This window comes from Dendrobates tinctorius, unplaced genomic scaffold (assembly GCF_039654945.1).
Source record: "Dendrobates tinctorius isolate UK_male_01 unplaced genomic scaffold, ASM3965494v1 ptg000265l, whole genome shotgun sequence".
Classification (NCBI taxonomy): domain Eukaryota; kingdom Metazoa; phylum Chordata; class Amphibia; order Anura; family Dendrobatidae; genus Dendrobates; species Dendrobates tinctorius.
In genome coordinates this window covers 12,114,637-12,127,948 of record NW_027361932.1, presented here as the reverse complement: position 1 = coordinate 12,127,948, position 13,312 = coordinate 12,114,637, and the positions used below count along the sequence as shown (strand labels likewise).

The following is a 13,312-nucleotide window of genomic DNA, read 5'->3' as shown; positions in this document are numbered from 1 at the left end:
GGGGCCGCTCCTGCCGTGGGGATCCCATGCGTGATGGCCGTGGTACATCCAAAGTCATCCTCATGACTGGCGAAGACACTGTAATATTGTTCGAGAAGTGTCTCTACCTGGAGAAATTGGGCGGGCGCTAGGCCGGAAAGTTCGGCCCGCATTCTCTCCAGGATGGCTCGACCTTTCTCCTGCGTTGAGGATACGGCAGTCTGTAGGGTCCGTAGCGTCACTGCCCAAGGATCTTCGGGCTGCACCTTCAACTGGACCCCGGGGTCCGGCAGCATCTCCTCCAAAGGCCTTACTAGTTTGGCCATTTCGGCCCGGGGCTTCAAGGCAATATTTTGGTCTTCCAGGTTGACACAACGCACCAGGACGGTCCCCTCCTGCACCGTGGCCAGGGAGCGGGCTACCAGCATGCCGGGGTGCAGGTGCTCTGAGTAGCATGGTTCCACCTGCACCTCCACGCCCTCCAGTGGCATTGGGGTGCAAATCGGCAGGGCCACCACCATCTGCCCTGCACGATGACTTTGCCCAGCGCCTCACCCTCCTGGCACTCCTGGAGCACTCGCGCCTCCCGCACCAACCGCTGGAAGACCTGCCCTCGGGCCATGCGAGAACCCCAGTGGCTCAGAGTCTCTTGTGTGGGCTCATTGAGGAGGAGGTTGCCGAACTCTCGTAGTATGTTCATACACAGAGTAACCGGATGTTTGCTGTTTGTGTCTCCCTGGGTCAGGACCACTCCCCGGCGGCCGAGTGATTTGCCGCTTCTCGAAATCTGCATCCAGGCTACTCTGACGACAGGAACTGGTAGCTGGTTGGCGGCTACCAACTTTATCACGGTCCCCCACTGAGGTCTCACTGCTTCGGGAAAATGCTGCCGAAAATAAGTCTCTGGCATGGTCGTTACTTGCGATCCCGTATCTACTAGGCATCGCACGGCACGGCCTTCGATCTCTGCCCATACCACTGGGCACCGCGCGACCAGGTCTTCGTGACTTCCTCCACCCCGTGTGGTGGGCTCCGGCTCTGGGCGGCGTCTCCACGGCTCAGGGTCCTCTGCTCTTCTTGACCAGCGGGGCGGGTCTCCCCTGGAACGTGGGCACTCTCGGGCGGAGTGTCCCAATTCTCCACAATCGTAACAGGCGAATGGTCGTTGGGACCGACTTGGGTGAGGGCCGCGATGGTTCATGCCTCCTTTACCTGGCCCTGGCCGACTCTTTGTGACCGCTTTCTTGACTTCGGCCAGTTCACCTTTAATACTCTGTATCTCTTGCTTCACCTCTTGTACCCAGTGGGGTTCGCTCAGGGCGCTTACAGATGCTTCGATACCCCGAGCCATCCCCACGGGGACCGTCACCTCTTGCTCCTTTTCCCGAACCTGTGCCTCCTTCCCTATTTCTGAAAAGGTCAGATGTGGGTCCACTCGCACCCGCTCTCGCAAAGCCTGTCTTGTCAGGGTGTCTCGTAACCCGGTCACTAACAGGTCACGTAATGTTACGTCCACGGTCCCCATGCTGACTCCATCCTTCCTTTCAATGACTAAAAACAGTTCCTGCAAAACATTCATATACTGGGTCACTGTTTCCCCCTCTTTCTGCATGCGTCCAAACATCTGGGTTCTCAGTTCCCCCACATCGGTCGGGTCCCCATAGGTCTCTTCTAAGATCTGTAACACCCTGACGAAGGTGTCTCGCTGCCCCTGGGGCCTCAATATTACGGTATCCCAGGCTTCCCCGTCCAACACCATCAGGGCCACTTCTGCCTCTAGGTCAGGGGTAAGCGGATGCATCCTAAATAACCCACGCATTCGCTCCGTCCAGTTCCACAGCATAGTATTGCTGCCAGAGAACCTGGGTAGATTGCTTAGCATAGCCCCCAAAGAAATGCTGGGCCGGGGGCCCTTGTTGTCCACGCTCGGAGACTGCATCCTGCCGACTACGCCAAATGTGGTAAAGCAGGTACGCAGGATGCAGTGAGGAGACGCGAGACGGACTGGTGTTTATAGTAATAACTTTTATAGGTAACTATCCGCAGGGGTAGTCTAAGCAACCGAACAAATAACAGGAATTGTCCTCGCAGGGACTCAATACAAGTCAACACGGAAATCTAAGAACACGACTAAGTCCGGCAGAGCCAGTCACTATAGAGCCGAGGTATGGCCGACTACGGGTCCTTAACTATACAGTGACAGTTAACCGGCTCGACGTCCCTTGGCATCCCGGACGATGGTTCCTCGGCGTAGCAGCCGCTGGGCCCAGCCGCTGAAGAATTTTCGTAGTCTTCGAGCGTTCCAACGCGCCGGTGAAGCAGGGGCACAACAGGCCCAGGAGGAGTCCTTGGACAGATGGGCCGCAGCCCCTGGATAGGGGCAAGCAGCAGCGATTCGGGGTGGCGTCTGGCAGGTCACCTGCGCAGCCAGGGACTGCAACGGAGGACCCGCAGCGAGCAACAGCCCGGCCCTTGCCATGGGCTGGAGCGGGACAGTGGTGGCCGCCGACGGCACAGAACTAGCCGCGGCCACGGGTAGAAGTGGGGCGGCTGCGGGCGGCGGGAGACAGGCCGCAGCCTCGGGCTGAAGTGAGGCGGCAGTGGCCGCTGGTGTCCGCGGGCAGGCCGCAGCCGCGGGCTGGAGGAAGGCAGCGGTGGCCGCTGGTCGACGCGGGGCAGCGGTTCTCGGACAGTCATCTCGGCGCCGTCCCACTGATGTCAGGGGGAGTATCTCTCCTGTCTCTGGCCTCCTTCCTGGCTCTGGCAAGTCGCTCTGGCTCTCAGTCGCTCCCACGATCTCCTGCTCCTTCTGTCTCGTTCTGCTGACTCACTGTGACTCGCGCTCCCCGCCCCTTTTATATTGGCTCCTCCCCCAGCCCACCTGTCAGTCTCCACGGTCAGTCCCTGAACTCTGTCCTCCAGAAACAGTTTCCCCCGGAACCCATGTGACGGTCCCCTTGGTTCCGACCCGGACACTCGGCGGGGACCCGCTCCCACACACCTATGTGCTCTCAGGCTGTCTCCCCAGCGTTCTTCTTTGCTCTAATCTAAGGGCATCTCCTCTGTGGTTCTCTCTGGTCTAAGGCTGTCTGTTCAGCAATCCTATGTGCTCTCAGACTGTCTCCCCAACATTCCTAAATGCCTTCAGGCTGTCTCCCCAGAATTCCACTTTGCTGAAAGGCCATCTCCTCTGCACTCCTTTCTGTCCTCAACCTGTCTCCTCAGCATTTCTATCTATTCCCAGGTTGTCTCCTCAGCATTCCTCTTTGCTCAAAGGCCATCTCCTCTGGGCTCCTCTCTGCCCTGGGTCCATCTCTGTGTCCTCTCTGCCCTCAGCCATCTCCACTGTGCTTCTCTCTGCCTTCAGCCCATCTCCTCTGTGCTCCTCTCTGCCCATCTCCTCTGCACTCCTTTGTGCCCATATCCTCTGCGTTCCTCTCTGCCCTGGGTCCATCTCCTCTCTGCCCATCTCCTCTGTGCTCCTCTCTGCCCTCAGCCCATCTCCTCTACGCTCCTCTCTGCCCTGAGTCCATCTCCTCTGTGCTCCTCTCTGCCCATCTCCTCTGTGATCCTCTCTGCCCTGGGTCCATCTCCTCTGCGCTCCTCTCTACCCATCTCCTCTGCACTCCTCTCTGCCTTGGGTCCATCTCCTCTGCGCTCCTCTCTGCCCTGGGTCCATCTCCTCTGCGCTCCTCTCTGCCCTGGGTCCATCTCCTCTGCGCTCCTCTCTGTCCTCAGCCCATCTCCTCTGCGCTCCTCTCAGCCCATCTCCTCTGCGCTGCTCTCAGACTGTCTCCCCAACATTCCTATATGCCTTCAGGCTGTCTCCCCAGAATTCCACTTTGCTGTAAGGCCATCTCCTCTGCACTCCTTTCTGTCCTCAACCTGTCTCCTCAGCATTTATATCTATTCCCAGGTTGTCTCCTCAGCATTCCTCTTTGCTCAAAGGCCATCTCCTCTGGGCTCGTCTCTGCCCTCAGCCCATCTCCTCTGCGCTCCTCTCTGCCCTGGGTCCATCTCTGTGCTCCTCTCTGCCCTCAGCCATCTCCTCTGTGCTTCTCTCTGCCCTCAGCCCATCTCCTCTGTGCTCCTCTCTGCCCATCTCCTCTGCACTCCTTTGTGCCCATCTCCTCTGCGTTCCTCTCTGCCCTGGGTCCATCTCCTCTCTGCCCATCTCCTCTGTGCTCCTCTCTGCCCTCAGCCCATCTCCTCTACGCTCCTCTCTGCCCTGAGTCCATCTCCTCTGCGCTCCTCTCTGCCCATCTCCTCTGTGATCCTCTCTGCCCTGGGTCCATCTCCTCTGCGCTCCTCTCTGCCCATCTCCTCTGCACTCCTCTCTGCCTTGGGTCCATCTCCTCTGCGCTCCTCTCTGCCCTGGGTCCATCTCTTCTTCGCTCCTCTCTGCCCTGGGTCCATCTCCTCTGCGCTCCTCTCTGCCCTCATCCCATCTCCTCTGCGCTCCTCTCAGCCCATCTCCTCTGCGCTGCTCTCTGCCTTGGGTCCATCTCCTCTGCGCTCCTCTCTGCCCTCAGCCCATCTCCTCTCTGCCCTCAGACCATCTCCTCTACGCTCCTCTCTGCCTTGGGTCCATCTCCTCTGCGCTCCTCTCTGCCCATCTCCTCTGTAATCCTCTCTGCCCTGGGTCCATCTCCTCTGCCCTCCTCTCTGCCCTCAGCCATCTCCTCTGTGCTTCTCTCTGCCCTCAGCCCATCTCCTCTGCGCTCCTCTCTGCCCATCTCCTCTGCACTCCTCTGTGCCCATCTCCTCTGCGTTCCTCTCTGCCCTGGGTCCATCTCCTCTGCGCTCCTCTCTGCCCATCTCCTCTATGCTCCTCTCTGCCCTCAGCCCATCTCCTCTACGCTCCTCTCTGCCCTGAGTCCATCTCCTCTGCGCTCCTCTCTGCCCATCTCCTCTGTGATCCTCTCTGCCCTGGGTCCATCTCCTCTGCGCTCCTCTCTACCCATCTCCTCTGCACTCCTCTCTGCCTTGGGTCCATATCCTCTGCGCTCCTCTCTGCCCTGGGTCCATCTCCTCTGCGCTCCTCTCTGCCCTGGGTCCATCTCCTCTGCGCTCCTCTCTGTCCTCAGCCCATCTCCTCTGCGCTCCTCTCAGCCCATCTCCTCTGCGCTGCTCTCTGCCTTGGGTCCATCTCCTCTGCGCTCCTCTCTGCCCTCAGGACATCTCCTCTGCGCTCCTCTCTGCCCTCAGACCATCTCCTCTACGCTCCTCTCTGCCTTGGGTCCATCTCCTCTGCCCATCTCCTCTGCACTCCTCTCTGCCCTGGGTCCATCTCCTCTGAGCTCTTCTCTGCCCTCAGCCCATCTCCTCTGCGCTCCTCTCAGCACATCTCCTGTTGTGAATTCTCTCTCTGGCTTCCCTCTGGTGATTACTGAAGGTAGTGGAGCTGGTCAGATTGACAAAGGGGTTGCAAGTTCTCTTTCTGGGCTCCCTCTGGTGGTTACTGGAGGTAGTAGAGCTGATCTGATTGACAGAGGCTTGCCACCTGATAATGAGGGAGACGATTGGAGATCTGGGGTTTCAGATTGGGATTTAAGAGAGCCAACTCCCTCTATCCCTGCTGGTGATTTTCTTCCTGTGCCTCCTGAGGTCTGATGTCTCCTGCTCTGTCCCTGCATGTTCAGCTAAGTGGTTCATTTGCTACTCTGCATTTGATCTGGTTTTGTCTATCTCTGCTTTGTGCGGGTCAGCCAGCTCCGGCTGGGGCTGTGCTGAATCACCGCCCATATGTTACTGCTTGTGCCAGTTTGTTTTGTCCCCTGTTGTATTGGTCTCTTTTTGCTTTGCTTTCAGAATATACCAGAGTGCTGATATTGTGGAGGCGAAGTCGTGCGACTTCAGTGTTTTTGTGCATCAGACATATTGGACCTTTTCCGGGTTTTTTGCGTGATTTCACACAGTGTCTTTCCTTTCCTGTCCTGTCTAGTCAGTGTGGGCCCCAACGTTTGCTCAGTCTATTTTTCTGCCTGCGTTTGTGTTTTCATCTTGTCTCACCGACAATATATGTTTGGGGGCTATATATTCCTTTGGGGTCTGCTCCGGGGCAGTTTAGATTTCCCCTTTCTTGCTTTAGGCTTAGTTAGCTCTCCGGCTGTGCTGAGGCGTCTAGGATCATCGTAGGTACGCTCCACGGCTACTGCTATTTGTGTGGACAGGATCAGGGGTCTGCAATCCGCTTAGTTACCAACCTCTCTGGTTTTCTGTGGCTTAGCCTGGCCTGCTATCCTCCTCGGTGACCCATTCATAACAATCTCCTCTGTGCTCCTCTCTGCCCTGGGTCCATCTCCTCTTTGCTCCTCTTTGCCCTCGGCCCATCTCCTCTGCCCTCCTCTCTGCCTTGGGTCCATCTCCTCTGCGCTCCTCTCTGCCCTGGGTCCATCTCCTCTGTGCTCCTCTCTGCCCTCGGCCCATCTACTCTGCGCTCCTCTCTGCCCTCAGCCCATCTCCTCTGCGCTCCTCTCTGCCCTCGGCCCATCTCCTCTGCCCTCCTCTCTGCCCTGGGTCCATCTCCTCTGCGATCCTGTCTGTCCTGGGTCCATCTTCTCAGCATTTCTCTTTGCTCTGAGGCCATCTCTGTTGTGAGTTTATTTTCCCCTTCACCGTTGATGTCTGATGAACTCCCTCTGCTGGTGAAGAGAGGTAGTGAAATTGATTGGGTTGGGAAGAACCTGTCATCTGAACAGGTGGAGCCTGACTGCACACCCGGAATCACTGAGTGGCTATAAGGCAGCCGACGCCCTACAGGGGTGCTGGTGATCCTTTCTGCTCTGAGCTCTTGCAAACCAGTTCAGTACCTGTCTTCTGAAAGCTAAGTATTTGCTCTCTTATTTATCCATGAGATATTGTCTGTTTACTTAGTGTTTGTGTTCTGCCTGCCCTTGTTGGTACAGGCTGAGCTCCATTTTTGTCTCTGGTCAAGTTGATCTTTTGCTCAGTCTTCAGAATATACCTGATTGCTGATATAGTGATTTTGAAGTCTAGTGACTTCAGGGCCTTTTTTCTATCAGACGTGTTGGACATTATTTTGGCAGAATTTTTGCGGATTGCAGCCAGCATCTTTTCTGTCCTTTCCTAGTTAGTTGGGCCCCATCGTTTGCTCAAACTGTCTTTCTGTCTGTGTTTGTGCTTTCATCTGCTTTTCACCGACAATACATGTTGGGAGCTGTCTATTGCTTTGGTGTCTGCTCTGGGGCAGTTTAGATTTCCCCTTTCTTTCTTTAGGCTTATTTAATTCTCCGGCTGTGAACGAGGGGTCTAGGGCACCGTAGGAACCCCACACCACTACTGTTAGTTGTGTGAATAGGATCAGGGGTCTGCAATCCGATAGCTACCAACCTTTCCGGTTTTCTGGACTTAGCTTGTATTTTTGTTTTTTCCTCCTTCGGTGACTCATTCATAACACATCTCCTCAGGGGACCCTCAGCGCTCTGCATTGTGAGCCGGGGTGGTTGATGCTCATGTTGGGCAGTGCTACACTGTTGAGAGCAGCGGGGGACATTTGGTGCACTGCCCAGGACGGCGGGACAGAGACACAAACCTGGGACTGTCCTGCTGGCTCTGGGAAGGCTGGGAGCCATGCATATTCTTACAACTATTTGCTCTTTATCTTCCTACTCCTACTGATTTCAGGTGACATCTCCCCCAACCCTGGTCCACCATCCCCCAACCTCAACCCCTACTCTACCTCATATCGAAACCATAATAATCTTATTAATATTACTTGCACTCCCTCATCTCCATCTTTTAATTGTGCCCTCTGGAATCCACGGTCTGTATGTAACAAGCTTTATTGCCTGCACAACGACTTTCTGAACAACTCTCTTAATCTGTTGGCCCTCACTGAAACCTGGATTCAGGATTCTGACACTGTCTCTCCTGCTGCCATTTCCTATGGTGGCTTACAATTCTCTCATTCCCCGAGACCCACAAACAGACATGGTGGTGGAGTCGGCATACTCCTGTCCCCACTATCCACTTTCCAGGTCATCCCCCCAGTTCCATCACTCTCATTCCGTTCTATTGAGGTCCACACCATCAGGCTCTTCCGTCCCCTCTCCCTCAGAGTAGCGGTCATATACCGGCCCCCAGGCTCTGCCACCCACTTCCTTGACCACTTTTCTGCCTGGCTGACGCACTTCATGTCCTCAGAACTACCAACTCTTATCCTGGGAGACTTCAACATCCCCATTAACAGCCCTACTTCCACATCTGCATCCCAGCTTCTATCACTAACCACCTCTCTAGGCCTCTCGCAGCTTTCAACCTCTGAGACACACAAGGACGGTAATACCCTTGATCTGGTCTTTGTCCGGCTCTGTTCAATCTCCCACCTAAATAACTCACCGCTTCCACTCTCTGACCACAACATTCTCTCCTTCACACTCAAATTCTTGCCCACCCCAGCTCAATCCTACCTACCACACAGTCAGAAATCTACAAGCCATTTACCCTCAGACACCTTCAGACTCCCTACACTCATCACTGTCCCCAATCTCCTCTTTTTCCTGTCCTGATCTGGCTGTTCATTACTACAACGACACTCTTAGAAGCACCCTTGACCAAGTAGCTCCCCTCACCCTCAGAACCTCCAAGCACAGAGTAAAACAGCCCTGGCTCACATCGCAAACTCAACTTCTCCAGTGATGCTCTAGGAGTGCTGAACGCCTATGGAGAAAAACCCGCACACGAGAAGACTTCATCCACTTCAAATTTATGTTAAGAACCTATAACACTGCCCTTCACCTCGCCAAACAGACCTACTTCACCACCCTGATCTCCTCACTAGCCAACAACCCCAAGAAACTTTTTGACACTTTTCACTCCCTCCTCAGGCCAAAAGCACAAGCCGCTATCACAGACATTTGTGCTGACGACCTGTCCTCCGACGTTACAGAAAAAATAGATATCTGTCAGGAAATCTGCTCCCATCAGTGCTGTGACTCCCATCCCTTCCTGCATCTCCCCTGGCTCACTTTTAACATTTGATCCCATCACAGAAGAAGTCTCCAGACTCCTCTCTTCTTCTCGTCCGACCACATGCACTACCGACCCCATTCCCTCACATCTCCTTCAGTCTCTCTCTCCAGTCGTCACAACTCACCTAACTGCAATCTTTCATCTCTCCCTCTCCTCGGGCATTTTCCCATCCTCCTTCAAACACGTCATTGTTACTCCATTACTAAAGAAACCCGCTCTCGACTCATCCTGCACAAACAGCTACAGACCAGTCTCCAATCTCCCCTTCATCTCTAAACTTTTGGAGCGCCTAGTTTACTACCGCCTTAACCATTACCTCTCCACTCACTCCCTCCTAGACTCTTCACAATCCGGCTTCTGCCCCCTACATTCGACTGAAACTGCACTCATCAAAGTGACCAATGACCTTCTGACAGCAAAACATAACGGTGACCACTCTCTGCTCATTCTTCTTGACCTATCTGCAGCTTTCGACACTGTTGACCGCCATCTTCAACTTTCTAGGCTCGTCACTAGGCATTAATGACACCGCTCTCTCCTGGTTCTCTTCCTATCTTTCTGACCGATCCTTCAGTGTTTTGTTCTCTGGCTCCACGTTATCTCCTCTTGCTTTCGCTGTCGGGGTACCTTAGGGCTCAGTCCTTGGCCCCCTTCTCTTCTCTCTCTACATGGCCCCAATTGGACAGACCATCAGCAGATTTGGCTTTCAGTACCATCTTTATGTTGATGACACAACTATATACGTCATTCCCCGACCTTACCCCCGCTGTACTACAGAATGCCAGTGACTGTCTGTCTGCAGTCTCCAACATCATGTCCGCTCTCTATCTGAAACTCAACCTCTCCAAAACTGAACTTCTTCTGCTCCCGCCGTTTACTAACCTCCCTAAATCGGACATTTCCCTCTCTGTGGGTGGCACCACAATAACACCCCAGCAGCAGGCGCGCTGTCTGGGTGTTATGTTTGACACCAATCTCTCCTTCACATCCCATACACAATCTCTTGTCCGCTCTTGCCGCTTACACCTAAAGAATATCTCTAGAATCCGCCCGTTTCTCACCATGGAAACAACAAAACCCCTCACTGTCGCATTGATCCACTCCCGCTTGGATTATTGCAACGCTCTATTAATTGGCCTCTCCGTTCCTCGACTATCCCCTCTCCAGTCCATACTTAATGCAGAGGCCAGGATCATCCATCTGGCTAATCGGTACTCGGACACGTCCGCTCTTCGCCAGTCCTTACATTGGCTGCCCATTCATTATAGGATCCAATTCAAAGTACTTGTTCTCACCCACAAAGCTCTCCACAGTGCAGCACCCCCCTACATCTCCTCCCTCATTTCTGTCTATCAACCTAACCGACCGCTGCGCCCTGCAAACGACTTTCGACTAACCTCTCCACTAATCCGCACCTCCCACTCCCGATTCCAAGACTTCTCCCACGCTGCGCCAATCCCCTGGAATGCTCTACCCCAAGAAACTAGGACTACCCACAATTTGCATAGTTTCAGGCGCTCCCTCAAAACACATTTGTTCAGAGCGGCCTATCACGTTCACTAATCAGTCATTTTATGTGTTAGGGTGCGTGTGTAGCCCATTCACTATCTCCATCTATCCCTCACTCCCTCAAGATGGCTGGACCTTCATTGTAAATACATCACTGTAAATACACACCTGTACTCTGTATCTCCTCCACCTCATTGTAGATTGTAAGCTCTCACGAGCCGGGTCGACTTATTTTGCTTTCGTTAGGCTGGTTTCACATTAGCGCTTTTTAAGCGCACGCACGGCCGGGGGTAGCTCCGCCCCCGAGCCGTCTCTCTGCCCGGCGTGCCCGCCCCTTGCTTGTAGCGCCGCCTCCTAGCGCACAGCGGCGCCTGCGATCGGCGCACCCTATCTTTAGCGTAGGGTGCGCAGATCGTGCGCTAGTTGCGCTTTGACCTGCGCTGCGCACTTTTGACGGTGCGCCGTGCGCGCCAAAATCCGAAAAGTTTGATTTTGGCGCGCACGGCACACCGTCAAAAGTGCGCAGCGCAGGTCAAAGCGCAACTAGCGCACGGTCTGCACACCCTATGCTAAAGATAGGGTGCGCCGATCGCAGGCGCCGCTGTGCGCTAGGAGGCGGCGCTACAAGCAAGGGGCGGGCACGCCGGGCAGAGAGCCGGCTCGGGGGCGGAGCTACCCCCGGCCGTGCGTGCGCTTAAAAAGCGCTAATGTGAAACCAGCCTTATTGTATTGTTAACGCTGTTACTTATGACTTGTGTTTGGAGCTGTTAAACTGTAAAGCGCTGCGGAATATGTTGGCGCTATATAAAGATTATTATTACAGACCTAGAGAATCACGTTACCCGGTCATTTGTTACTGCGCAGTGAACACTGTAAACACAAAACCCTATAAAAAGGTATTTTTTCACACCATTTCGATTTTTTATTGTTTTCCAGTACATTGAATGGTAAAATGAAAGGTCTCGTCCAGAGCGATAACGTGTGCCATGAAAAAGGCTTTGTATGGCGATACCAGTGTGAGACATAGAGCGAATAAATAAGGTATGCCTCTTGAAAAAACCTGAAGAGCAAAAATGAATTATTGCCCAGTGGTGAAGGGTTAAGAAGAGCTTTACCTGAGGGAGTGTTTCCCCACTAGTTCAGGTTGCCATGGTGATGCCCCTATGAGACCCTGCTATCCTGGGCCTTTCAGCCAGGCCTCTGGACTCCATGGCTGTAGCACAAGGGTTGCAGTGGTGAGAGTGCAGCACTGTTCGCACTAGCTGACTATGGACGCCCCTGCCATCCGCGTGTACTAGGCCTGACGCTCACAATCACAGTAGTATCACGCACAGGCATGATTCGGCTTGTCATTGGCAGGATGGTAAATGTCCACCAAATGTGTATGAATAAAGCTTGAAGGGAAAAAAACCCCGACAAAGCCACGCCCACTGCAGCAAAGCGTGAGGGAGGTTCCGCCCACATGCCCCTCCCCACACACACCCAGCGGGCGGGAAGGCGTCAGCCAGGCAGCGCCTCACACAAGCACCGACCGAGCTAGTGAGCGACACAGTCCCGGCCATCACCGCGCCCTCAGAACCCAGCAGGACAGCACCCGCAGCGGCGGCGGAACGAGCCAAGGCCAGCCCTGCACGGGACAGCGCCGGGAGATAAGCTCTCACTTGACAGCAAATATGGCGGCTGCGGCTGGGGCCTCGTCAAACCCCGGAGGGGGACCAGAAATGGTGCGCGGACAGGCTTTTGACGTGGGCCCAAGATACACGAACCTGTCGTACATCGGGGAGGGCGCCTATGGCATGGTGTGGTGAGTACGGGGTGTCGGGTGTGTCTGTCCCCGCGGCGCCGGGCCTGCGCCCTCCTCTCCCAGATGTCACCACCCCTCCCTGAGTACACAGCGGTGGCGGGGACAGTGACCGGAGCGGCGGCCAGCAGTGCCAGCTGCCTGTCAGCTCTGTGCCCCCCCCACATATGGCTGTGTTGCATGATGGCTGCCCACTGTACACAGCTGCACCAGCACCTCACACCGTCCTACAGTGCCAGGGTGATGGTGACACTTGTGTTGGCAGCTTGTGGGGGGCTGTGGACTTTAATACCAGCCACGCCATAGGGGGATGGTGTAAAGGAAAAATGGAACAAATGGGAGTATCCCCTGCCAGCCTTGAGTGCATGCAGTGTGGATGGCAGGAGGGCACAGGCTCATTCGGTGGGTGCAACTAGGTGGATTCAGTGTCATTTTTTGTCAGTGAGAACCGATCTACCATTCTTTTCTTCGTGTTGATGTGGAGATTGAGCAATGTCATCTACATAGGGCTGATGGCAGGCTGAATGCGGCCGCATTCTCAGGGCTGAAGTATGTATTAAAGGAGGGGGGATGGCACAGCATCTCTAAATCACAATTCGGGCTCCTTGAGGCATCATTGATCACCACCTAGCATGTTTTTTTCCTCATAAAAAAAACAACATGGAGTTGTCTCAATCCTATCAATCTAAAAAAGTCAGCACATGGATAGTATACTGTTTTTTCTGGACAAATCCATGGCTCGATTCAAAATGGGACGTTTGTCCGTGATTTTGTGCAAACCCCATAGGTGATAAACTGTAGTCTGACTGAACTCTTGCCCAATATAATGGTATAAGCTTTTTCTTGAGGTGTGGGGTCAAGTAGATTTCACCTTTCATGTAGAAGTTTGTGATCAATAATTAATGGAACATAACAATTCTGAAATTGCCTCCTATTTCCACTGCAGACTGGTCATTTTGGTGATTTATTGGGGGGAGTGTTGCATAACCAGCCATACCTTAAAGTCCACCTGTCAGCTGTTTTGGCTGC

At 54.2% G+C, this 13,312-nt stretch overlaps 1 protein-coding gene across 1 annotated transcript in view; it reads left to right on the top strand.

Annotated features, from left to right (window-relative positions):
* The first annotated feature begins 12,022 nt into the window (after window positions 1–12,022).
* Window positions 12,023–13,312, top strand: part of MAPK1 (mitogen-activated protein kinase 1) — a 105,001-nt gene continuing 103,711 nt past the window's right edge. Inside the window, exon 1 of the mRNA XM_073559113.1 lies at window positions 12,023–12,286. Coding sequence (XP_073415214.1) covers window positions 12,156–12,286 — 131 coding nt within the window. The 5' untranslated portion in view covers window positions 12,023–12,155. The remainder of the gene's footprint in view (window positions 12,287–13,312) is intronic.